Source organism: Mustelus asterias, chromosome 13, assembly GCF_964213995.1.
Source record: "Mustelus asterias chromosome 13, sMusAst1.hap1.1, whole genome shotgun sequence".
NCBI classification, from domain to species: Eukaryota; Metazoa; Chordata; class Chondrichthyes; order Carcharhiniformes; family Triakidae; genus Mustelus; species Mustelus asterias.
Genome location: NC_135813.1, coordinates 26,004,917 through 26,031,957, shown reverse-complemented (window position 1 = coordinate 26,031,957; position 27,041 = coordinate 26,004,917). Strand labels below are relative to the sequence as shown.

At 42.9% G+C, this 27,041-nt stretch overlaps 1 protein-coding gene across 15 annotated transcripts in view; it reads right to left on the bottom strand.

Annotated features, from left to right (window-relative positions):
- LOC144502528 (uncharacterized) overlaps nt 1-27,041 on the bottom strand; it is a 112,409-nt gene that overhangs the window by 83,970 nt on the left and 1,398 nt on the right. For 7 of the 15 annotated variants that reach the window (XM_078226590.1, XM_078226594.1, XM_078226587.1 and 4 more), the window contains exons 1-3: nt 24,462-24,659; nt 16,761-17,133; nt 2,537-2,608 (exon numbers count right to left, since the gene is read on the bottom strand). In XM_078226590.1, the coding sequence (XP_078082716.1) occupies nt 2,537-2,608; nt 16,761-16,959 (271 nt within the window). In that variant the 5' untranslated portion in view covers nt 16,960-17,133; nt 24,462-24,659. Of the gene's footprint in view, nt 1-2,536; nt 2,609-16,760; nt 17,134-24,168; nt 24,262-24,461; nt 24,743-27,041 lie in introns of those variants that run through there. The other 8 variants (XM_078226597.1, XM_078226598.1, XM_078226592.1 and 5 more) reach the window with 6 other exon arrangements.

The following is a 27,041-nucleotide window of genomic DNA, read 5'->3' as shown; positions in this document are numbered from 1 at the left end:
CTACACAAGATTAGTTGTTTCTGTGGGTCTGTTTATAGAGTAAAAACAGAGTAAAGGCTGCCAGGCTACATGCTTGGCTGGGCCTTCTCTGCTGTGGGTAAAATAGTGACGGGAATGAGATGAAGCACTTGAGTGGCTATTATTTAACCACTCACGCCTCAATAGGTCCAAGGGCAAGCTGGTCGCCTACTCAGTTCTACTGAGAATCGAAAGATTAACTCTGTTTCTCTCTCCACAGGTGCTGCCAGATCTGCTGAGTTTAGTCAGCATTTTCTGTTCTTATTTCAGATTTCCAGCATCTGCAGTATTTTGTTTTTATATATTCATACTGCTTGTTGCACCTTTCCATATTCTAATGGCCAGCGAGCACATGCAAAGGGAGACCAGCCACACCATTTAAGAGCACAGGAGTAGGGCCTTGGGTTAGTAAAGCACAATTGAATTTCCTGCTTTGTGTAAATTCTTTGTGATAATCTGAAACAAAAAGCTTTGAGTAAAAGCAGAGCACATCCTCTGTGCCTAACACACACAAGTATACGAACATTTCAACAGGAACTCATTCACCAGGCAAATGCTTGGGTAACATAAATGTTTTGAGTTTGTGTGGAAAATTAACAGCAATGTTGATTCGCATGTGAACAGAATGTCAGAGATGCTGACTTGGCAACAAATTGTTTGCAATAACTGGAGACTGTTTTGCAAGTGCAGATCTAGACTGCCTGCATCACTTGGTCTGGTGTGTTGTTTTTTAAGTTTTATGTAATAATTCATTTAAACATACTGAAAATAATTTAATTAAATGATTAACTCTAACACTGAGGGAGAGGGCAACAAATGCTGTCCTAGCTAGGGAAGCCCATATCCTGCAAAATAATTTTAAAAGGCTCCATTTGATTTCACGGTAATAATCCCAGTGAGCACATGGAAATATGCCAATATCTTCATTTTGCTATAACTGGACAGCTTCCTACTAACTTCATTGTAACAAGATTTATATTGAGACTTCCCTCTGTCTTGGGAAATATTTTCCATCTTCATAGGCAGTAGAGGATGTTTTATTGTAAAGTTCTTAAGCATATTAATGAAAGTGTACAGAATCACAACTGTAGTATCTCTCAGCCTAGTTTTAAGTTATGTTTATACTGGGCCAAGGGATATTTTAGTTGTCATCACAGAAATAATTGTTTAAGTCGAGCAAGTTCTGATATCACGAATATTAAAAAAGGGACAAGTCAGCAGGGGAAAAAAAACATAAAAATTTCTCAAATATACAGCACAAAGTAAAACAGTACATGGATAATTTTAACACAAGTCTATACTGTTTTATTTTCTTTTTAACTTGGGCCCAGATTTTGCAGGATATGTTGAGGGTACACAACCCAGGTTTGCTGTCGATGCCCTTCTCGAAACTGACCAATATCAGGCATGCATTGATTAGCAAAGAAATCCTAAACTTGTAGTCCGTCACTCTGTGCTGACACATACTGCACTGTGGACCCCTGCCCCTGCAGTAAATTAGTGAAAACTTCAACTTTCCCACTCCCTCATCACTGTTGGAAACCCTTGTATCAGATCAGCTTATTTAATAAGATTTGAGCAACTGAAAAGGCCCTGAAGAGAGTTTTATGATCATGCATTGCTGTTAAGTGCTTAATTTGTAGATTTTAAGCCACATTTTTTCTATAATGCGTTTTAGAATATTTTAAGCTTTATCTTCACCCACAGCATGCATCTCGATACGTAAATTGTTCTTTTTAAAAAGAAAACAGATTTTATTTTACTGCTTTCACTTTCCTGTTGATAAAAATCATAAAATAGAATCGTAGGATCCCTACAGTGCAGAAGGAGGCCATTCGGCCCATCGAGTCCACACCGACTCTCTGACAGAATACCTTACCCAGGCCCTCTCCTCACCTATCCCCTCACAACCCCACACATTTACCATGGCTAATCCATCTAACCTACACATCCTGGGACACTAAGGGGGAATTTACCATGGTCAATTCACCTCACCTGCACATCTTTGGACTGTGGGAGGAAACCAGAGTAACCAGAGGAAACCCATGCAGACACAGGGTCCACAAAGTCACCCAAGTCCAGAATTGAACCCAGTTCCCTGGCGCTGTGAGGCAATACTGTTAACCATTGTGCCACCCAAAAATCTTTTAACCTTAAAGGCTGCTTGGACAGCGTGATAACATCATTCCAGCTTAATGCTGGGAATCCCCAGTACAGGGCACAACACTCACAATCAGCTGTAGTGCCATGGCACAGTTCCCGAGGTGAAATTGTAGTCATCGAGATCGTTCAATCTAATAATGTGCCTTACTTCAAGGTCAACATGAGCACTCTTGTTTTGTCACTGACCTCGAGCCACAGATTTTGGTGAGATTTTATTGCTAGAGTTCATTAGAAAGCATTCCATACATTACAATAAACGATTTCATCATCTATAACGTACTGCGGGATGTCCTGAGGTTGAAAGATACAATATGAATACAAGTTTTTATTTTCTCAAAATAATTTAGATATTTACCAGAGATCTGTTGTACATCATTCTTCTCAGTGTGCTGCTGAAATGAACTGGTTGACGTAAGGATGTGACATTCTGTAAAATAAATAGTTTTACTTAGTTTTCATTTTAATGACATAAATCCTAGCAAAACAAATCTCGTCTTCAGTTGAAGAGAATGCTCAGGGCGTCTTACTACTTGTTGCAACTTCAAAAGAATAGTCTTTTGCCAAGTACTAGATTTTTCATCTTATTGTACATGATGAGTAAATTAATATACACGTACTTTTTTCTTTAAAATTATTTTCTGGACAAACATTTGCTCTGTGTTCAACCCAAAGTTCAGGTAAAGCCAATTTATATGAAGTACTTGGCAGTCATCCATTTAGAGGAAATGGACAGAATATGGTGGCAGGTTATATCAGGCTGGCGAACCTGTTTCTCATCTGCACTTGGGCGTACATCTCTCACACCACTCCCCTCTCCAGCACCTCCTCCTTGACAGGCTAAATGCTATCCTGTGGGCCTTTGAATGCCATAATTCAAACCCTCTTCACCAATTTTCTGACGCAGTAGCAAATGCAGAACTCAAGGTTCACATTCCATTGTTTGACAATATTTCTAGGCCTGGATAATTTTACCTTGCATCAATACACATCTCCTTTAAGTGCAATCCCAGCCAACTTTTCTGCAAACACACAATTGGTTTTCTGTGGGATGGAGTGAAGACCAAGTGTAATTTTCATAAGGTGGAGGCAGCGGGCAGGAGATAATTGGACCGGAGCATAAAGATATCATTTGGTCCCTATTTTTAAAACATACATGAATTTATAAATGGAATTATAAAATTATATGTCTGTATTCATACATCAACTTTTCCTGGTATTAGTGCATCCCTGGAATTTGGGTTTACATTACATGCTCCGATTTTAAAGTGAGTGAGGTCATGGGACTGGGCTGAAACATTCCTAAATTCCTGTGCTTGGCATCAAAGACATAAATCTTGAGACCAAGCATAACAAAAATTCAATCAATGTTATTGTGAAATGAGCCAATATTTTGGGTTTTTCAAATCTGCATTTTGGACACATTCCAATGCTTTTTAAAAATTAATTCATGGGCATGGGCGTCACTGGCTGGCCAGCATTCATCGCCCATCCCCAGCTGCCCTTGTTCAGAGGGCAGTTGAAAGTCAATCACATTGCTGTAGCTCTGGAATCACATGTAGGCCAGACCAGATAAGGACGGAAGATTTCCTTCCCTAAAGGTCATTAGTGAACCAGATGAGTTTTTCTGACAATCGACAATGGTTTCATGGTCATTAGTAGATTCTTAATTCTAGATTTTTTAAATAAAATTCAAATTCCACCATCTGCCGTGGCGGGATTTAAACCTGGGTTCCCAGAACATTAGCTGAGTTTCTGGATTAACAGTCTAGCAATAAAACCACTAGGCCATTGCCTGGGGCAGGTGTGAGGATATTTTGAGCAATTTAATTGAATTATGCAGTCATGGTGGTCAGTTTATATGTATCAAAATCAGTATTCAATGTAGACATAGGAATTCTTTATCTGGAAATAATTGACAGGATAAGTAAACTTTGTAAGTAATGCATATCTTAGTCTAGATGGGAACCTTTACACATATGTGGAGTGTTCACGTATAACTATGATGTAGAGATGCCAGCGTTGGACTGGGGTAAACACAGTAAGAAGTCTCACAACACCAGGTTAAAGTCCAACAGGTTTATTTGTTAGCACAAGCCACTAGCTTTCGGAGCGCTGCCCCTTCATCAGGTAAGTGGGAGTTCTGTTCACAAACAGGGCATATAAAGACACAAACTCAATTTACAAAATAATGGTTGGAATGCGAGTCTTTACAGGTAATGAAGTCTTAAAGGTACAGACAATGTGAGTGGAGAGAGGGTTAAGCACAGGTTAAAGAGGTGTGTATTTGTCTCCAGCCAGGACAGTTAGTGAGATTTTGCAAGCCCAGGCAAGTCATGGGGGTTACAGATAGTGTGACATGAACCCAAGATACCGGTTGAGGCCGTCCTCATGTGTGCGGAACTTGGCTATCAGTTTCTGCTCAGCGACTCTGCGTTGTCGTGTGTCATGAAGGCCGCCTTGGAGAACGCTTACGCAAAGATCAGAGGCCGAATGCCCGTGACTGCTGAAGTGTTCCCCAACCGGAAGAGAACACTCTTGCCTGGTAATTATCGAGTGGTGTTCATTCATCTGTTGTCGTAGCATCTGCATGGTCTCCCCAATGTACCATGCCTCAGGACATCCTTTCCTGCAGCGTATCAGGTAGACAACGTTGGCCAAGTTGCAAGAGTATGTACCGTGTACCTGGTGGATGGTGTTCTCGCGTGAGATGATGGCATCCGTGTCGATGATCCGGCATGTCTTGCAGAGGTTTCTGTGGCAAGGTTGTGTGGTGTCGTGGTCACTGTTCTCCTGAAGGCTGGGTAGTTTGCTGCGGACAATGGTCTGTTTGAGGTTGTGCGGTTGTTTGAAGGCCAGAAGTGGGGGTGTGGGGATGGCCTTGGCGAGATGTTCGTCTTCATCAATGACATGTTGAAAGCTCCGGAGGAGATCCCGTAGCTTCTCCACTCCGGGGAAGTACTGGACGACGAAGGGTACTCTGTCCACCGTGTCCCGTGTTTGTCTTCTGAGGAGGTCGGTGCGGTTTTTCGCTGTGGCGCGTCGGAACTGTCGATCGATGACTCGAGCGCCATATCCTGTTCTTACGAGGGCATCTTTCAGCGTCTGGAGGTGTCTGTGGCGATCCTCCTCATCTGAGCAGATCCTGTGTGTAAGGAGGGCTTGTCCGTAGGGGATGGCTTCTTTAACGTGTTTAGGGTGGAAGCTGGAGAAGTGGAGCATCGTGAGGTTATCCATGGGCTTGCGGTACAGTGAAGTGCTGAGGTGACCGTCCTTGATGGAGATGCGTGTGTCCAAGAATGCAACTGATTCCGGAGAGTAGTCCATGGTGAGTCTGATGGTGGGATGGAACTTGTTGATGTCATCATATAGTTGTTTCAGTGATTGTTCACCATGAGTCCAAAGGAAGGAAATGTCATCGATGTATCTAGTGTATAGCATCGGTTGAAGGTCCTGTGCGGTGAAGAGGTCTTATTCGAACCTGTGCATGAAGATGTTGGCATATTCAGGTCCGAATTTGGTCCCCATGGCTGTTCCCTGTATCTAGATGAAGAACTAGTTGTTGAAAGTGAAGACATTGTGGTCCAGGATGAAGCGGATGAGTTGTAAAATTGCATCTGGAGATTGGCAGTTGTCGGTGTTGAGTACTGAGGCAGTTGCAGCAATGCCATCGTCGTGGGGGATGCTGGTGTAGAGTGCCGAAACAACCATTGTGATGAGGAGTGCTCCTGGTTCAACTGCTCCATGTGCGGAGTTTCTGTAGGAAGTCTGTAGTGTCGCGACAAAAGCTGGGGGTTTTTTGTACAATGGGTTTCAGGGTGCCCCCGACATAGCCAGAGAGGTTCTCGTACAGAGTCCCACTGCCCGATACGATGGGACGGCCGGATGTGTTTGCCTTGTGTGTCTTCGGGAGGCAGTAGAGATCTCCAACTCGGGGAGTAGGTGGGATGAGAGCCCGACGGCTGTGCTGGCTGGTCCGACAGGTGCCTGATGGCCGTCCGGGCCGGAGCTACGGGCGCCCAACGGCCTGCAGGGGCTGTTCCAACGGGCACCCGACGGCAGTCCGTGCCAGTCGGACGGGCGCACAACGGCAGTTCGGGCCGGTCCGACGGTCGCCCACTCACATTGTCTGTACCTTTGATCTGAAGGTTCAGATCAAAGGTCTTGATCAATCTGTTAAGTTGACGGGTGTGTTCTTTGGTTGGATCTGCAGGTAACTGTCTGTAGTGTTCCTCGTTGTTCAGTTGTCAGTACACTTCTTTGCAGTAATCCGTTCTGTTCAGTATGATGATGGCCCCTCCTTTGTCTGCTGGTTTGATGACAATGTTGCGGTTGGTCTTGAGCGCGCGGATGGCGTTGTGTTGTGCTTGGGTGATGTTCGGGGCTGTCTTGTAAGTGCGGCTGATGAATCTGGTGTTGACGCACCTCCTGACGGCTTGGGCATACATGTCAAGTCGAGGGCAGCGGCCTTCCGGAGGAGTACAATTCGACTCTTTCCTCTTCGGTTACTGCACTGCGGATCTGTCGGCTGTTCTGGTTCATTGGCTGTCTCATTGTGTTTGCCGTTGGCCTCTTGGAGTTTGTGGAAGAACTCCCGCAGCCTCATTCGCCTGATGAATTCCTCTGTGTCTGCTGCGAGACGAATGGGGTCTATTTTGGTGGTGGGGCAGAAATTAAGCCCTCAGCTGAGAACTTCGATTTCATCTGGTTGAAGTGTGTAGTCCGACAAGTTGACAATGGACTTCCCTGCAGTGCTACTGTTTTCTACTGTGGTACCAGGGGAGGCTTGGTTGCTGCTGGTGGTGATGCCGAGTTTCTCAAGTTTCCTGTTCTTGGTGTGCATGTAGATGGTGTAGTTCCTTTGTCTCGTCTGCTTGGCAGAGTTTCACAGCTGGGCTGCGTCCTGAGCGCAAGTTGAGAATGTGGACTCTATCTTGGTTTCCAGGATACGGCGTTTGCTGTAGAGCTGGTGTATGAGGTGGTTGAGGAGTGTGAGAGAGGTGCGACGGCAAAGTCCCTCAGCGTAGTCTGTGTTATAGGTTGACCTGAGTGGGTTGAGCTGGAGACAATACACATCTCTTTAACCTGTGCTTAACCCTCTCTCCACCCACATTGTCTGTACCTTTAAGACTTCATTACCTGTAAAGAGTCGCATTCCAACCATTATTTTCTAAATTAAGTTTGTGTCTTTATATGCCCTGTTTGTGAACAGAACTCCCACTTACGTGATGAAGAGGCAGCGCTCCAAAAGCTAGTGGCTTGTGCTACCAAATAAACCTGTTGGACCTTAACCTGCTGTTGTGAGACTTCTTACCACCTATAACTATGCCAGAGAGAATTTGGGTTTAACTGATCCACTATTACTAAGGCAAAATACGACAGCTGTTGGGAATTGGAAGTAAAAACACAATTCCTTATCAAGCAGTATCTGTGGAGAGAGAAATGGTTGACACTTCAGGTTTTAGAAATGTCAACCAATGTCAAATGTTCATCAGAAATGGAAGAAATCTGAGATGCACCAGTAATTTTTTTAGACAAATGGAAGGCCAGGAAAAGTGGGAATAGGGAAAAAAAAATCAAAGGGAATATCTGTGATATTGTGGAAGGCAGGAAAGATTACATGATAAAAGGGATGATGGTGGGGGCAAAATGAGATTTTAAAGGATAAGAAACAAATGTCTATGAGGTGGTTTAATTGGGAATAGCAGAACCATTACCAAGAGGGACAAAGGCACAAAGGTTATCTAAAACTGATTAACTCGATATTGCCTCTGGAAGGGTGTAAAGCTTTTTTTAATTTGTTCATGAGATATGGACATCGCAGGAAAGGCCAGCATTTATTGTCAATCCTGCATTGCCAAGATTCACAGTTAAAGTGAGGCATTTTCTTTAAATTTGATTTCTCATCAGTATTCGGCATATCTCTTCTTTTGAAATAAAATTGGATACACAGTGTTCAAAAAATCTTCATAGGCACTTTTAAAATGTTCTAACACATCTATAACTTTGCCGAGCCCACCTTCTTTCACTTAACCTGGTCTGGCCTACATGTGACTCCAGATCCATCAATGTAGTTGACTCTTAAAATGCCACTCATTTCAAGGTGATTCGGGATTGGCAATAAATATTGGCCCTGTCAGTGATGCCCACATCCAATGAATGAACAAAAAAAAAATCAGTGGCAATGTAACATATCTACTGAGGTTATCCACTCAAAGATACTAGTTAGACGTGGAATCTGTGTACAGTTCTGAGCGCTATAGGAAGAATGTGAAAACGGTTGGAGCAAGTGCAGAAGAGGTTTACAAGAATGGTTACAGGTACTGTCTGTGAAATTGTGTCATGCTACAGATGGGTGGCAAATTATGGTTGTAGTCTGTTCATCCCATATAGTCATGATGTGGAGATGCCGGCGTTGGACTGGGGTAAACACAGTAAGAAGTTTAACAACACCAGGTTAAAGTCCAACAGGTTTATTTGGTAGCAAAAGCCACACAAGCTTTCGAGGCTCTGAGCCCCTTCTTAAGAAAGGGCTCAGAGCCTCGAAAGCTTGTGTGGCTTTTGCTACCAAATAAACCTGTTGGACTTTAACCTGGTGTTGTTAAACTTCTTACTGTGTTCATCCCATATACAACAAACATGAAGTTTTAGCAATGAAGCACAAAGTTCCTCTGTTACTATTATGTTACACGATAAGAAGTCTCACAACACCAGGTTAAAGTCCAACAGGTTTATTTGGTAGCAAATACCATAAGCTTTTGGAGCACTGCTCCTTCGTCAGATGGAGTGGAAATGTGCTCTCAAACAGTGCAAACAGACAAAATCAAGTTGCAGAATACTGATTAGAATGCGAATCCTACAGCCAGCCAGGTCTTAAAGGTACAGATAATGTGGGTGGAGGGAACATTAAACACAGGTTAAAGAAATGTGTATTGTCTCCAGACAGAACAGCTAGTGAGATTCTACAAGCCCAGGAGGCAAGCTGTGGGGGTTACTGATAATGTGACATAAATCCAACATCCCGGTTTCGGCCGTCCTCATGTGTGCGGAACTTGGCTATCAGTTTCTGCTCAGCGACTCTGCGCTGTCATGTGTCGTGAAGGCCGCCTTGGAGAACGCTTACCTGAAGATCCAAGGCTGAATGCCCATTATGTCACATTTATGTCACATTATCAGTAACCCCCACAGCTTGCCTCCTGGGCTTGTAGAATCTCACTAGCTGTTCTGTCTGGAGACAATACACATTTCTTTAACCTGTGTTTAATGTTCCCTCCACCCACATTGTCTGTACCTTTAAGACCTGGCTGGCTGTAGGATTCGCATTCTAATCAATATTCTGCAACTTGATTTTGTCTGTTTGCACTGTTTGAGAGCACATTTCCACTCCATCTGACTAAGGAGCAGTGCTCCGAAAGCTTATGGTATTTGCTACCAAATAAACCTGTTGGACTTTAACCTGGTGTTGTGAGACTTCTTACCGTGTTCACCCCAGTCCAATGCTGGCATCTCCACATCATGACTATTATGTTACTACAGCATCTGAGCGTCAAATAATACCAATTATAGTACTTCCCCTTAACAAGACAATCTCTTGTTTACTATTTCAGAAACAGCGCTTTATGAAAAATCTGCATTATCTCAAGGTTCAGTTGTTTTTTTTAACTGTCATAAATTTCACCCCATCCCCATTCAGTGCCTTTTACTTTTGGGAATTAGATGTCAGCAACGTGACTCAATGTTTTGTGATGATACAGAATGACAGAACTGTTACGTGCAGAAAGAGGTCACATGGCCCATCGTATTTGCAGTGGCTCTCCGAATGAGCATCATGGTTTAGTGCCATTCCCCTGCCTTTTTCCTGTACCCCTACACATTGATTACTTGAGTAGAAATAATACCCTCCTGAATGCCTCAACTGAACCACCACACTTTCAGGCAGTGCGTTCCAGACCAGAACCACATACGTGAAAAAGTTTTTTTGCACATTACATTTGCTTCTTTCGCAAATCACTTTAAATTTGTGCCCTCTCGTTCTTGATCTTTTTACGAGCAGGAACAATTTCATCCCATCTACTCTATCCGGCCTCCTCATGATTTTGAGCATCTCTATCAAATCTCTTAGCCACCATCTCTCTCCAAGGAGAATAGTCTCAACCACTCCAATCTATCCTCATAACTGAAATTTCTCATCCCTGTAACCATTCTTGTAAACCTCTTCTGTACTGTCTCCAATTTCTTTCACATTCTTTCTATAGTGTGGCACTCAGAACTGTATACAATATTCCAGCCTATGTATCGCTAGTGTCTTATATAAATTTGGCATAACCTCCATGCTCTTGTACTCTATATGACCCTATTAATAAAGCCCAGAATACTATATGCTTTATTAATTGCTCTCTCCATTTGTCCTGCCACCTTCAATGATCTATGTACATATACACCCAGATCCCTCTGCTCCTCCTCGCCACTTAAGAATTTTATTCCTTATTTTAAATTGTCTCTCCATGTTCTTCCTACCAAAATGCATCACCTCACAATTCTCCACACTGAATTTCAATTGCCACCCATCTGCCCACTCTTCCAAATTATCTATGTCCTTTTGAAGCTCTACACTGTCCTCTTCACAGTTTACAATATTTACGTTTTCTGCCATGTACAAAATTTGAAATTGTCTCCTGCACACCAACATCTAGATCATTCATATCTGGAAAAGCAAGATAGTACTTCTATCACTAGCAAGGATGGCACAGTGGCAAGCATTGCTGCCTCACAGTGCCAAGGACCTAGGCTCAATTCCAGCCTTGGGTGACCGTCTCTGTGGAGGTTGCACATTCTCCACATATCCACACGGATTTTCTCCAGGTGCCCCAATTTCCTCCCACAGAGCAAAGATGCGCAGGTTAGGTGGACTGGCATTGATAAATTGCCCCTTAGTGTCCAAGATGTGTAGGTTAGACATGGTAAATGTGTGGGGTTATGGCAATAGGGTGGGGAGACAGCCTACGTCAGATACTCTGTCAATGTATCAGTTAGAGTCAGTGCAGATACGATGGACTGAATGGCCTCCATCTGCGCTGAAGGGATTCTATGACTCTGTGATTTAATACAATACAAGAGCAAAAGAATGCAGCCAGAATGTTAATGAGCTGAACTTTTAGAGTTTATCGCTATTAATATTTTACACAATACTGTTTGGTAAATGGACACTTGGATAATGCTTCCAAAGTAGTTGTCTACTGACAGAACCACAAATATTCCCAAATTCCACCCAAAGTGAAGACAAAGAGTTAAAAGCTGTATATTAAAAAATTGTGTACTGCTAACTTGTTGTTTTAACTGTTTGGCCTGCTATGATCTATGAATGGTTCAGAACCATTTCAGTCGTGTATTTATCTTCAGTGTATTCTTTGTAAATGCACTCGTTTCTAGCAATTTATATCATTCGTTGGCTTTGTGACCTGACGACATGTAGAGGATGGGCTTTGTTCATCAGCATCTCCACCAGCTGATATCAGGTGGGGCATGTGCTGTGTATAAAAACCCATTGATGCAAGTCAACATTCTGGATGTCTGGCAGTGGGCCTGGGAAAACTGTAGTGGCATTGTCAGGAACAGGGCAGTATATCATTCCCTATCACTACTGCCGCCAACTTTGGTTGGAATTATTCCTGGCCGTCTCCATCACATGACTTCCTACTTCCACCTACCCAGCTGGTAAAAATGTTTTTTGCCCCTCTGCAGCAAGATTTTTATCGCTAAAACAAGGGAGTTTAAACAAAATGAAAGAAACGCACAATACTTTGTTTTATTGACTGGAGTTCCAGGGCAATCCTAGAGAATCAGCAACCCTACAGCTACTGACTAGGTGATACCAGTTTACACGAGACAAAGACTTAAATAATATCCCCCAATATCTTTTTTTAAATTATACTATTGAACTTCCTTTACTTTTCACTTTAAAATTGTAAACTGAAAGTATGAACTTTTATTTTTTTTTAGTCATTTTGTTTTAACAAAGTTCTTAAATTCTAAGATATAGGCCAGATCTGTACCTTGCTTAGGAGAACACGCGCCAAGCCCGGAAGCCTGTGAAATCGCAGATGACATCAGGTGTAAGGCTCAACGTCACTGCGCACTCGTGCGATATTTTGGACAGCAGGTGCACATGCAAGAGTTGGGAGCGTGCTGACCAACAATCAATTTGGCCCATTAGTGGGCCAATTTAAGTGGCCTCATAGAAATCATAGAAACCCTACAGTGCACAAGGAGGCCATTCGGCCCATCGAGTCTGCACTGACCACAATCCCACCCCACATATTTACCCGCTAATCCCTCTAACCTACGCATCCCAGGACTCTCAGGGGCAATTTTTTTTTTAACCTGGCCAATCAACCTAACCCGCACATCTTTGGACTGTGGGAGGAAACCGGAGCACCCGGAGGAAACCCACGCAGACACGAGGAGAATGTGCAAACTCCACACAGACAGTGACCCGAGCCGGGAATCGAACCCGGGACCCTGGAGCTGTGAAGCAGCAGTGCTAACCACTGTGCTACCGTGCCGCCCTGTCTGCTTTTACAGTTGGCGGGAGGGCCAATTGGTCAGGCAACCTTTACATTTGAGCTGCAACCTCGATCCTGGGCAGGACGAAAGTCAGGACTGAAATGAGATTAGAAAATGTGATTAGGGACTGAGGTCTGTGTATGATTGTGCTGCCTGGACACTCATGGCATAGTGAACATTGATACTTACTTTCCACGGGTCAGCAGCTCCCTGTGGCTCCACAGTGCCCCCCCCTCGCCCCCGCCCCCCAATGGAACACATTAGAAACGCCAACCTGCACCCTCCCTTTTCTTGATGCCCCCTCAAGTCTTGCCTGCCCAGCAGTGCTCAGCCATTCCCAGCACATGTTTCATGTCGGATGGCCGTTCATTGGCTAGACTGTGAAACTGCGCTTTGCAGCCAGGATCACCTTTCCTGTTTGCTTCCAGGCCCACCAAGTGTGTGTGCCCGACAGATGAAAAATTCAGGCCATAGAGCGCTCAAGTCTGTTTTGGTAAGTAATGCCTCTCACCCTTAGTATCATCACAATAAATTTCTTGAACTTCCTACCATCAATTCAGCAACTTTATATTTTGCACACAGCATAATGAGTAACAATATCTAAAGTTTTAAACTTCACACCTCGATCGATACGAAAATACATGCACAAAAGCAGCAAGTATTGCATTCAACACCATAAGGTGAGTGAAATCAAGGTTGGATTTGAGATAGCTGAAATGAGGTCAGGGCTGTCTCAAAGTTTCACCAGGCATTCCTGCTTAGTAAAGATGCTACCAGGCCTTTAATAATGTCATGTGATGATCATTTCCATTAACCTTAAGTGCACTTATTCTAACAAAAGATTCATCATTTCAAATGCTGATTACCAGATTACATCATGAGGTGCATTTAACACATTTGAAAAGTCTCAAGGAGCTAAACAGGAAAGCTTTCAAACAGAATTTGATACCAAGTCAAGAGATTCAGCCATTAGGACAGATGGCTAAAAGATTAGTCAGAAATAGATTTTAAGGAGCTCTCAAAGCACAGAGGGTAACTAGAGAGGTGGAAAGGTTTAGGGAATTAATTCCAGAGTTTAGGGCCAAGACCACTGAAAGCATGGCTGCCAATAGTGGAGCAATCAAAATAGGGAATGCAGAGGACATAATCAGAGTTTTAGGAAGAGGTTTTAAGGTTGGCGGTGATTAGAGATTGAGTGGTGAGGGATGTGAAAAAGATTGAGAATCATAAAATTTGGGATATTGCTGACCCACATGGGTCCCAGTTAATCAAGCACGGGGGTGATGGGTACTTGGGGTTTAGTGTGGGTTGAGATGATAGATGAATGGAATTTAGTGTGGGTTAGGACACTGCCAGCAGAAGTTTTAAAGAACTGAAGTTCTGTAAAATGGGAGACCTGCCAGGAGAATGTTGGAACTGTTCAGTAGAGAGAACAAACGAAGGGTTTCAGCTGATGACGGGCTGAGGCAGGAGCAGAGTTGGATGATGTTCATTTCTGCCCCACAGCTGCTTATCTGGAATTTGTGTCCATATTGTTAAAAACAGCTTGGGTTACTCTGTTATACTTGTATAGCATTATTATGTAAAATATTAAGTGATGCCTTAATTCTGTTACTGGCACTGATCTTATTAGGAATGTGCATATTCACTTCATTTTCTGAACCTGTTGAACACGAATATTAGAAATTTACTTTGTGAAACACAAGTGCAAGGCACCATGTTCATCGCAGAAAGCAATTTCTGCAGAAATACTGAGATTTAAATGTTTAGTCTTCTGCTTTCTTCTAAAGCTGCGTCCGGGGTAGCTGGACGAGCACTCAGATCCTGTGCGGATCAGCTGGCGGGAGTATTCACAGACATCTTCAACCTCTCTTTACAACAATCTGAGGTCCCTATCTGCTTCAAGAAGATGACCATCATCCCGGTACCTAAGGAAAACCAAGCAGCGTGCCTTAATGACTGTCGTCCAGTGGCTCTGACATCCATCATTATGAAATGCATCGAAAGGCTAGTCATGGCATGAATCAATTCCAGGATCCCAGACTACCTGGACCCACTAGTTTGCCTATCACCGCAACAGGTCCACAGCAGACACCATTTCCCTGGCCCTGCACTCAACCCTGGAACACCCAGATAACAAGGACACCTATGTACTGACTACAGCTCAGCCTTCAACACCATTCTTCCCACAAAACTCATCTCTAAACTCTATGGCCTGGGCCTTGGCACCTCCCTCTGTGACTGGATCCTGAACTTCCTAACTCACAGACCACAATCAGTAAGGCTAGGCAACAACACCTCCTCCACGATCACCCTCAACACCGGTGCCCCACAAGGCTGTGTTCTCAGCCCCCTACTATACTCCTTATACACTTACGACTGTGCGGCCAAATTCCCCTCCAATTCGATTTTCATGTTTGCTGATGACACCACCATAGTGGGTCGAATCTCAAACACTGACGAGGCAGAGTACAGGAATGAGATAGAGAATCTGGTGAACTGGTGCAGCAACAATAATCTCTCCCTCAATGTCAACAAAACGAAGGAGATTGTCATCGACTTCAGGAAGCGTAAAGGAGAACATGCCCCTGTCTACATCAACAAGGACGAAGTAGAAATGGTCAAGAGCTTCAAGTTTTTAGGTGTCCAGATCACCAACAACCTGTCCTGGTCCCCCCATGCCGACACTATAGTTAAGCAAGCCCACCAACGCCTCTACTTTCTCAGAAGACTAAGGAAATTTGGCATGTCAGCTACGACTCTCACCCAACTTATACAAATGTACCATAGAAAGCATTCTTTCTGGTTGTATCACAGCTTGGTATGGCTCCTGCTCTGTCCAAGACCGCAAGGAACTACAAAAGCTCGTGAATGTAGCCCAATCCATCACGCAAACCAGCTTTCCATCCATTGACTCTGTGTACACTTCCCGCTGCCTCGGCAAAGCAGCTAGCATAATTAAGGACCCCATGCACCCCGAACATTCTCTCTTCCACCTTCTTCCGTCGGGAAAAAGAACAGCTTCTTCCCTGCTGCTGTCAGACTTTTGAATGGACTTACCTTGCATTAAGTTGATCTTTCTCTACACTCTAGCTATGACTGTAACACTACATTCTGCACTCTCTTGCTTCCTTCTCTATGTTTTGTCTGTATAGCGTGCAAGAAACAATACTTTTCACTGTATGTTAATACATGTGACAATAATAAATCAAATCAAATCAAAGCAGCACGAGTGTCAAGTGTGCAGGAAGGACTTGGGGTTCATTAACTACTTGCATTATGGGGTGGTATAGCTCTTTCCTAACACGTTTAGAGTTTGAGATTCCTCTGTATGCTATTTGTAATGGAGTACTCAATAGGTTTGTGTGCTTTTTGAAGAATGGTTAACAGTACTGTTAAAATAGCATTCTCAGGAATTTAATGCAAATATGTGAACCAGTGCACTGAAAATAGTTGCTGAGGAATTTCAATCTAAAGAAGCAGCCTCTTCCCCTGCTGTCAGGATTTCTCCTGATTACGGAACAGCTGCTATTTCAAAGTGGCATACAATAGAAAATGTCCCTCTAAAGTACCAGTCTTTATAACGTCAAATCAGGATGGACTCCTTGTGCATATGAAGGAGTCCAGCAACACAGCAGTCTACCCCTGCTCATGTATGCTGACACATGTGAAGGAAAATAGTGCCCGATTTTAAAAAAAACTATTGCCTTGTGGACAAGCACCAATGGATCTAAATCTCAGTGTAAACGTAATGTGTGACCGCTAAGTGAAAACAATAGGTGATTCTGCATGGAAATAGGAGTGATTAAGTGATAATGCACAAAACTAGGGAGTTGAGGTCACCTTTACCAGTGAAATATAGCTAAGCAGTCCATAATTATCCACTGCATCTATTGGCGTTCCCAGCCTAGGTCTTGGACAAGTTTTTTTACCACCATGCCATGGTGGATGGATGAAGAAAACCAAACTGGGTGCTCTAGTAGAAATACAAATTTGTATTGCAGTATTTTTGTACGAACCATTTCCATCACTTTCGATCCCATGTTTCTGTTCAGGGCTGTTCTCAGGATTCCAAACTTTATGGCTCTCCGCTTGAAGAGAATGCAGTTGTCCATCTTCCCCCACCAGAAAAGCAATCTCATTATTTTCAACAGAATCTTCCCCAGAGCTGGGTTGGATAACTGGGCTCCTTGCTCGGTGGGCCTCTTGAGGATTCATTTCTTCAAAAAGACAGCCTTGGCAGCACCTCACAATTGGCACAGTTACAGCATCATGTCAGCCAAACAAACATCTGCTCTTGGGCTGTGAAATTTTGGGGGATTTTTTCCAGTCTTGTCTCTTAACGTTTCCTATTTTGTCTTTCTCAAGGATAGTATTTGATGTCCTCAGCACCTATAAATAAAATATGTTAATGATTGCAGTTCTAATTACATTCAATTTAAATATTCCAAACATAGCAGGTTCCACATTAAGTAGTTAAAAACATATAAGCTTTTGAAACCAACATGTGGGTGGATTTGTCAGTTTCAGATGATTCTAGTTACCATCAGCAGGATGTTTAGCTCGAATTTGTGAGATCTATGATTTTAAGATGACACCTACAGTTGTTACTTTGCCCTAGTATTTTCAATAATAAAAGTCCCCATTTACTACAAACTGAAAGAAGCTTTACTGCAAACAAACACTGCTACACCTCCACAAAACAATATATTTAACAGAACTTATTTATGCTACAAGGCAATTGAACACTATCATAAGAACATTTTGGCATTATCAACTTTTACGTCACACAGTCATTGAAAGGAAAAATGTGGAGATTGATAAATTTTAATAAGAGCTGAAGTCAAAGAGGGAAAGCACAAACAACTTTGTTTCCACTGGCCTCGACCATCTGGGCATGTTTTTAAATCTGGCCCCAAACATCCAAGTTCTCTTATTGACACAAGGTCCGGGATACAATGCAGGAGAGCATTCAGCTCGGTGTCCAAGCTAGAACAATTCAAAACTGGTGGGGTGGTTTAAAAGGGAAATCCTGTTGACATTGGTGGAACCAGAGAATCCCGCCACCAGCGAACAGCGTGCTGCTTCCTGTCACTGAGAACATGCGGCTGGGAGGCCAGAGAATCCCGCCCCATCTCTTTTGAATTTGTGGGGAGGCAGTGGCACAGTGGTATTGTCACTGGACTCATAATCCAGAGACCCCCAGGGCAAGATCTGGGGACCCGGATTCAAATTCCACCACAGTAGTTGGTGAAATTTAAATTCAATTGAAAAATTTGCAATTACAAGTCTAATGATAATTATGAAACTACTGCCAATTTTTGTAAAAACTCATCTGGTTCTTTATGGGAAGAAATCTGCCATCCAGACCCACAGCAACGTGGTTCATTCTTAACTGCTCCGAGATGGAGCACAGTTAGGGGTGACTCCCACATCCTGTAAATGAATATAAAAAAAATATGGATACACTGAACACTAGCAAGATATGAAGGAAAAGACAACCTTGCGTTACTGAGCATATCTGAGTGTACAATTCCATACTGTCATTGTTCAACTGAATTGGCAACATTTCTTAAATTCAGATCCAGATTCTTCCCAGATTTGTTCTAGTGTGAAAAGATTTAATTTGCTCATTTTAAGTTGTTCTTTCTTACGTCTTTAAGAATATTTTGTGCAACATCCTTTGTGCTACTAAATCTCATGTTGAAAATAAGCAACAGAACCATGTTTACAATGCAGGAGACCATTCAGCTCAGAGTCCAAGCTCGAACAATTCAAAACTGGTCCCATTGCCTCACTGTCTCTGTTAGCCCTGTAGCTCCATCCAATTCAGAAGTTTATCTACTGTACCTTCAGAAGATTTAAGGTCTCAGCTTCAAACACTACTGCGGCAAAGCATTCCATTTACAACAAGTCTTTCTGCTAGCCAAAAAGCCACAACCCCACCACACCCTTCCTGCCCAGGGTGTAAAAGAATCAGAACTCAGATTGTCCAGGGTGTAAAAGAATGAATCGGGAATAATATAAAAATGTGACTTTGATAAGAAACAAAGATCATGTAAAGTAAAAAAGATGACTGCAATGTTTTGGGAAAGTTTCAAAAATGGTGAGAGCTAGGATCTTGTAAAGCCCTGCATAAGAAATGCTGGATAAACAGTAGTAAAAGTGCCTTGTCAGAGAGGGACCCAAATGACTGAAGTGACCAGACTAACTCAGAACTAATAAGGAATTTATTCAGTCTCACCATTGCTGCTGAACTGACAAACAACAGTTTAGTGGTATTAATAACGGGATAAGAGTGCGAGTTAATGATCAACCAAATGGTGCAGAGTAGTAACTAACAGTGAGATTGAGGTGATTTCAAAACACTTACATTTTTAGAAACATTTTAAGTGATCAGTTGCTTTTAACAATTTCTTATTGACTGTGCATTCTCTATTGGAGTGCCAGTATTAGTTTCCTGCTCCGCCATTTGGACTTTTTATTATTCACTGAGGTAGCTCTGATCTGTTCTGGTGGATGTCCATCTTTCTCTGGATTCTGCTCCCTTGCTGCTTTCCACTCATTGACCCAACTAATTCTTCAGAACTTCTCCATCGCTCCCTTTTCTGTACTGGGTCAAATTTACTCCCCAAGCTGCTGATCGCATCTCCCTCATCTGCACTGAACTTGCCTTTCACTTTCTCCCCGTGTCTTGACTTCACTGCTCTTAGTACTTGAGTTTCAAACCCACTACACCACACTCCTCTGCCATCTGACTGGGGTTGTCCAGTGGAGTGCATGTAACCCATTCCTCAAATAATCTCATGAGTGACTTCTATTTCCCAATTTTTTCTGAACCTGCTTGTTGATTCCTAATGCTCCAAGCTCAATTCACCCTGTCTACAAATCATGTCGCAATGGTCTATCTCAAACTCTCTTGTATCATGCCCTCTTGTCCTGTATTTGGTCAGGACATCCAAAACTCTGTTGCTCATATCCTATTCTGCACTAAGTCCCATTTGCTTATCTTCCTTTTTTTATTTATTCATTAATTATTGGAATAAGTTCATCGCTGGCAAAGCTAGTATTTATTGCCTAATCCTAATTTTGTTTGAGATTGGAAATTTAACAAGCCTTCTATTATTATTTATTTTAACTGAATCCATGTACTGGTAATGTTGATTTGAATCCCACACCACAAAACAGATTCGGTGACACATACTTTTCTTGGAAGAGATCAGGTCCTTACATCATGATTCCTGCCAATTTACAGAGTTTGCGGGGATAGGATCTGGGTGGGATTGTTGTCAGTACAGGCTCAATGGGCCAAATGGCCTCCTTCTGCACTGTAGATTCTACGATTCTGGTTGTCCTCCTGTTTAGAATTTCATGAACCTGGAACTCCAAATCTTAGCTTATTTGCAAGTTTGCTGCCACAAGCTCACCTCAAAAGGTTGACTTTGGAGAAATACTACACACTAACCGGTAATTGGGGTTATTTTCCTAATAACACTTGCTAGAATTGAGCTTTTGGCAAATTTTCAATTGGGTCAGTGCCGGCTTTTAGTTGGATCAATCTCTAAAACTAATCTAACTGCCCTGCTTCTTTACGCATCCCTGCGTCGCTGCTGTGTTTCCAATAGTTGTTGCTGTATTGTATCAAGCTTCAGTCTAGCAGATGGTGGTGAGCCACTGCAGTCTATGTGGTGTAGGTACACACAGTGCTATCAAGCAGGAATTTCCAGGATTTTTGACCCAGTGATAGTGAAGGAACAGAGAATCAGGATGGTGTGTGGCTTGGAGGAGAACTTGCACTTTGTGGTATCACCATGCATCTGCTGCCCTTGTCGATCTAGCTGGCAGAGGTCACGGGTTTGTAAGGAGCTGTCAGGAGCCTTGATAATGTTAACTCGCTCCTGGTCCCCCAATTTGAAAATCATATACTCATTTTAAATCCTTTCACATGGCTTACCCTTCCCTAAATTCTCATATTGCTATGCTATTTTTCTTAAGTAATTCAAGATGGTGGATAATGTTTTCAGTACAAACTCTGACAATTATGAGGAGACTACACATCTTCTCTTTCCCATCCAAAGCCACTGATATTTTTGAGGCAAATGTCTGGATACATCATATCAATGTGCAAAGATGTTACTCCAGAAAATTACCATAATTACATGCACTAGATATGTCAATTGGAAATAATGGCAAACTAGAAAAAGTGAGAAGCGAACAGCAATGTAGTCAGAGAGGAGAAAGGACAGATTAATTATTTCAGGTATAGCCTATTTGATCCTGACTAACAAATATGTTAGAATGCAGAATGTTTTGTTTCTTATTTAATGTTTTTCTGCACTTTAATTATGTACACATTTCTATTACTTAATGCAACCTGCAAACATGTGAGCAGCATGAGAATTTTCTGTTCCTCTTTAATTTATTCAACTCCTGATAAATAGGTTATTTCAGCATTGAGCGATCATTTCATCTCGGAACTACTGTGACCGGAAATTGTGATGGAATAAACAGCAGGGGAAAATTGCTTTGCAGAGGTTCCAATTGTGTGTTCTTAATATGTTATAAGGACTGGTTTTAATTTTAATTATTTAACCACCACACAGAGAAATAAATTAGAAAGGATTTCACAATATAACAATAAAATTGATAAACAACAAGCATGTTTATCACACAAAAAAAAAACACGGGGCAACAGATTGTTGGAGACAGCTTGCAGCATGACGATTAAGAAAGTATTAGCTGCTGACTTTCATTGTGCTTTTTACATGTCTTGCATCACCATCTTCAACTTACTGAGAACATGACAACGAGAAACAGCAACTTAAGCTCTGCATATAGAGTCTGTTTCTGGAACTTTAGTGCAGACCATCAATTCTGTACATTTTGAAAATTTGCCAAAAGTCCAATCACGTAGAATCATAGAATAGAATCACAGAATCCCTACAGTGTGGAAGGAGGCCATTCGGCCCAAGCCTGCACCAACAAAATCCCACCCAGACCCTATCCCCGTAACCCCATATAATTACCCTGCTGGTCCCCCTGACACCAAGGGGCAATTTAGCATGGCCAATCAATTTAACCTGCACATCTTTGGAGCGTGGGAGGAAACTGGAGCACCCAGAGGAAACTCACACAGACATGGGGAGAAAGAGCAAACTCTACACGGTGATCCGAGGCCGGAATTGAACCTGGGTCCCTGGCGCTACGAGGCAGCAGTGCTAACCATCGTGCCACAGTACTGCCCCCAACATAACTGCCATTTTCTTGACTGACATTTTATCAGTTTATGTGAAGTATTTCTCCAAAGCCAACCTTTTGCAGAAAGCTTGTGGCAACAGATTTGCCAATGACCCAGGATTTGGAGTTCCAGGTTCATGAAATTCTGACTCTGAAAATCGTGACGTCTAAGGACTTGATCTCTTCCAAGAAATGTATTCGTCACGGAATCAGTTTTGAGGTGTAGGATTCAAATCAACATTACTTTTACTGAAACCACGCATTGTTAAATAATAAAAATAGTCTCATCACACTCTATAGGACAGGATTTTACAGCCTCGCTTGTCCCAAAAGCATAAAATCTCGTCCAAGGTCAATGGACCTTACCATTGTCCATCCTTCGCCCGCTCCAATTCCCATGGTTGGTGGGGCGGCAAAATTCCGGCCATAAACTTCTAATCTCTTGACAAACTATCTCATGAAACTTTCACACGTGGAACTGTTTTCACCACAAATTTTTAAGATGCTTCTGTAATTAGTTAAAATTGCACAACAAAGAGGTTCAAGCACAAAAGTACTTTGATCTGCACCTTAAGTCATAGAGGTTTACAGCATGCCGCCCTTTTTATTAAATCCCTAAGCTAATCCCAATTGCCCACATTTGGCCCATATCCCCTCTATACCCATTGTACCCATGTAACTATCTAAATGCTTTTTAAAAGACATAATTGTACCCGCCTCTACTACTACCTCTGGCAGCTTGTTCCTGACACTCACCACCCTCTGTGTGAAAAAATTGTCCCTCTGGACACTTTTGTATCTCTCCCCTTAAACCCATGCCCTCTAGTTTTAGATTCCCCTACCTTTGGGAAAAGATATTGACTATCTAGCTGATCTGTGCCCTCATTATTTTATTGACCTCTATAAGATCACCCCTCAGCCTCCTACGTTCCAGAGAAAAAAGTCCCAGTCTATCAAGCCTCTCCTTATGACTCAATCCATCAAGTCCCGGTAGCATCCTAGTAAATCTTTTCTGCATTCTTTCTAGTTTAATAATATCCTTTCTATAATAGGGTGATCAGAATTGCACACAGTATTCCAAGTGTGGCCTTACCAATGTCTTGTACAACTTCAACAAGACGTCCCAACTCCTGTATTCAATGTTCTGACCGATGAAACCAAGCATGCCGAATGCCTTTTTCACCACTCTGCCCACCTGTGACTCCACTTTCAAGGAGCTATGAACATGTATCCCTCGATCTCTTTGTTCTGTAACTCTCCCCAAAACCCTACCATTAACTGAGTAAGTCCTGCCCTGGTTCAATCTACCAAAATGCATCACCTCGCATTTGTCTAAATTAAACTCCATCCATTCGTCAGCCCACTGGCCCAATTGATCAAGATCCCATTGCAATTGGAGATAACTTTCTTCCCTGTCCACTATGCCACCAATCTTAGTGTCATCTGCAAACTTACTAACCATGCCTCCTATATTCTCATCCAAACCATTAATATAAATGACAAATAACAGTGGACCCAGCATTGATCCCTGAGGCACACCGCTGGTCACAGGCCTCCAGTTTGAAAAACTCTCTACAACCACCCTCTGGCTTCTGTCAAGAAACCAATTTTGTATCCATTCAGATACCTCACCCTGGATCCCGTGAGATTTAACCTTATGCAACAACCTACCATGCGGTATCGTGCTGTAAGCTACAGAGCTATAAGCCAGCTGCAGGAAGTTGGGGTTAGAAAGGGCACCTGGGTGTCCTCAGGCTGGCATGGACCAAATTTCCTCATTCTATGCTATAACTCTTCTATGGTTCTATATAAATTATGTCTACACCAGCTCTTAGTTGCAGAAATTGAAAACTAACCCACCTTGCCCTGCTTTTTTTCCGAATCCTTGTAGCTCAGCTGTGCTCAAAATAGTTAAACTATATCAAACTTGCATGGAGCAGGACTGGAGCGTAAAATAACATCTGGTGAGACTCCTACTCCGATGTATTAAAAGCTCCGAATAAAATGTTAATGATAAACACTTGCACAGTCACAAAATTCTACTCACAAATGACTTTCACGAAATTGAACTCAAAAATGACCTTCAATTAAATATTTAAAAAGCAAATTCTAGGCAATTCAGTCAATAATTATTGCAAATTAATGCAGTTAGGAACTTCTCTCTTTTTTTGAAAAAAAGTGCACACACACACAATCGAGTTGAGATTCCCAATCTGGCTGTCCAACTGAATCCAGTAATTTCTGGGGAAGGGGGATTTAATTCCTTTCTGTTGCTTCAGGTAACTTGGAAAAAAAACAAAACAGGAGAGTGACCTGGAGCCCAGAGTGGATTGTTTGCAGCTTGATGAATAAAAATAAATAAATAATAAGCAGCTAGCACCAAAGACAGAGCGAGAGCGAGAGCGAGTGATGCTCAGAGCTGCTCCCACTCTCAGTAACTCACACATTGTCCCCTCAATGGCGAAAACAACCGTTTAACTGACCTTTCGCCAACCCGACCGCTCGCGCCATCTTCAAACCAACCACTTGCCTCTCTCTGTCTCTCACATACACACTCCTTTCACATATATCCGCCTCTTAATATTACTTTCTTTTTAAAAAACTATTAATAATTCTTTGATTTTTTTTCTCTCACACAACAATTGGGCATTCTTTTTTTGAAGCCGGCGTCAAACGACGTCCTCTCGCGAGACGGTTGCCCCGGGTGATGATTGACAGGTGGGCCCTGGCAGCTTGCAGCTTGACCAGTGCAATGAGATGTCTGCTGCAGAGAGAGAGAGGGAGATTGTGGGTGCTGCAGAGAGGGGGACAGGGAGATTGTGGGTGCTGCGGAGAGGGAGATTGTGGGTGCTGCGGAGAGGGAGATTGTGGGTGCTACGGAGAGGGAGATTGTGGGTGTTGCGGAGAGGGAGAGGGAGATTGTGGGTGCTGCGGAGAGGGAGAGGGAGATTGTGGGTGCTGCAGAGAGGGAGATTGTGGGTGCTGCAGGGAGGGAGATTGTGGGTGCTGCGGAGAGGGAGATTGTGGGTGCTGCAGACAGGGAGATTGTGGGTGCTGCGGACAGGGAGATTGTGGGTGCTGCAGGGAGAGGGGGCAGGGAGATTGTGGGTGCTGCAGAGAGAGGGTGCAGGGAGATTATGGGTGCTACAGAGAGAGGGTGCAGGGAGATTGTGGGTGCTGCAGAGAGAGGGTGCAGGGAGATTGTGGGTGCTGCAGAGAGGGGGCAGGGAGATTGTGGGTGCTGCAGAGAGAGAGGGGGCAGGGAGATTATGGGTGCTGCAGAGAGAGAGGGCAGGGAGATTGTGGGTGCTGCAGAGGGGGGGACAGGGAGATTGTGGGTGCTGGAAAGAGTAAAGTTTATAAATGTCAGAAGTAGGCTTACATTAACACTGCAATGAAGTTACTGTGAAAATCCCCAAGTTGTCACACTCCAATGCCTGTTCGGGTACACTGAGGGAGAATTCAGCATGGCCAATGCACCTAACCAGCACATCTTTCGGACTGTGAGAGGAAACGGGAGTACCCGGAGAAACTCATGCGGACACAGGGTGAATGTGCAGAAGTGTCCCTGACGCTGTGAATCAGCAGTGCTAACCACTGTGCCAGTGTGACACCCACGTGCCACTGTGACACCCACGTGCTGCCCACAATAGGAAGAGACGCCAGAGATCCATCCTCCCTGTTCCACACAACTGTGATGCTTTGTGTGTAACAATATATACAAATTCCTTATCAGACTATCAGGAAAATTCTTATCCGATCTCATTAGGTGATTGAACCTAGACCAGCAGACTATAAATATGCAATATAATTAGAATCCTATACCTGTAAAAAGAGAATATATTAAGCTAAATATATAATTATATGAAATAACATAATACTAGACCATTATGCTCATTGTAAATCCATATATTGAAAATCTTACTTGCGCATGCACAATTTTTGGTCACGCTTCTATGTCCACGTTTACCATTGGAACTGCTTAAATAAATTTTTGGAATGGAAAACTTGTATGTAAACTGTTGTTTGAAATAATGTAACTGTAGCCTCCAGCCAATAGATGATGCTGTGGATCAAGGTTTCAGAGTTTTGCTCCCAACTCTGACACCTAACCAGCACGTCTTTCGGACTGCAGGAGAAAACCAGAGGACCCGGAGGAAACCCACGCAGACATGCGGAGAACATGCAGACTCCGCACATACAGTGACCCAAGCCAGGAATCGAACCCAGGTCCCTAGCGCTCTGAGGAAGCAGCGCTACCCACTGTGCCAACGTGGCGCCCATCAACTTTTTCACACACAAGAAATTTAGCTCATCCATTGTCTTACCAAATACGGAGCTGTGCGATCTGCTTCTCACTGAAATTAATGAAACTGGTGATGTGTCCAGTTAAGGTCAATCGCCAAGTTTCAGATTCATAAGTAACACAGGGATATTCACTTTTGTTCAATCACTGTGAAAGGTGAATTTTAAAGTCATCGAGAAATAATTTCCTCTGGCTGGGAAACTAGAATAAGGAAATGTCAGGTTAGAGCTAGACTATTTAGGAGTGCAAACAGGAAGTAAATTTTCACAGAGGATAGTGGAAATGTGGAACTCTCCCAAAAAGCTGAACAATTTAAATAAACATTCAAAAATGGAGAAGGGGAGCACAGTAGGTGATGCCTTGTTAATAGAATATGCTGGGATGTAGATTCACAGTCTGTGACATGAAAAGCCATAATATATACAAGAAAGGGAGGCCACTCACACCGCTGACCTAAAGTATCATACTGTATTTTAACCCAGAATTCAGAGCCAGAAATCCTGTCTCCACTTGCCGGGACTGTCTGACTGGGGTTTGAAACCATCTTCTGACACTGAGGCAAGAAGGCATTAAAGACAGCTCTTTGGTCTGAGAACTTAATTGAGACTGAATTTAATACTACATGCAGTGTAATATGTATAATCCTTGTCAGATAAAACTTGTAAAAATATTACTAGCGTGTCTCTTTGGTGGAAAATATTACCTGGCAGTTTAAAAACAAACAAAATATAAGGGAAGCTGGATATTAGCTGTTTCT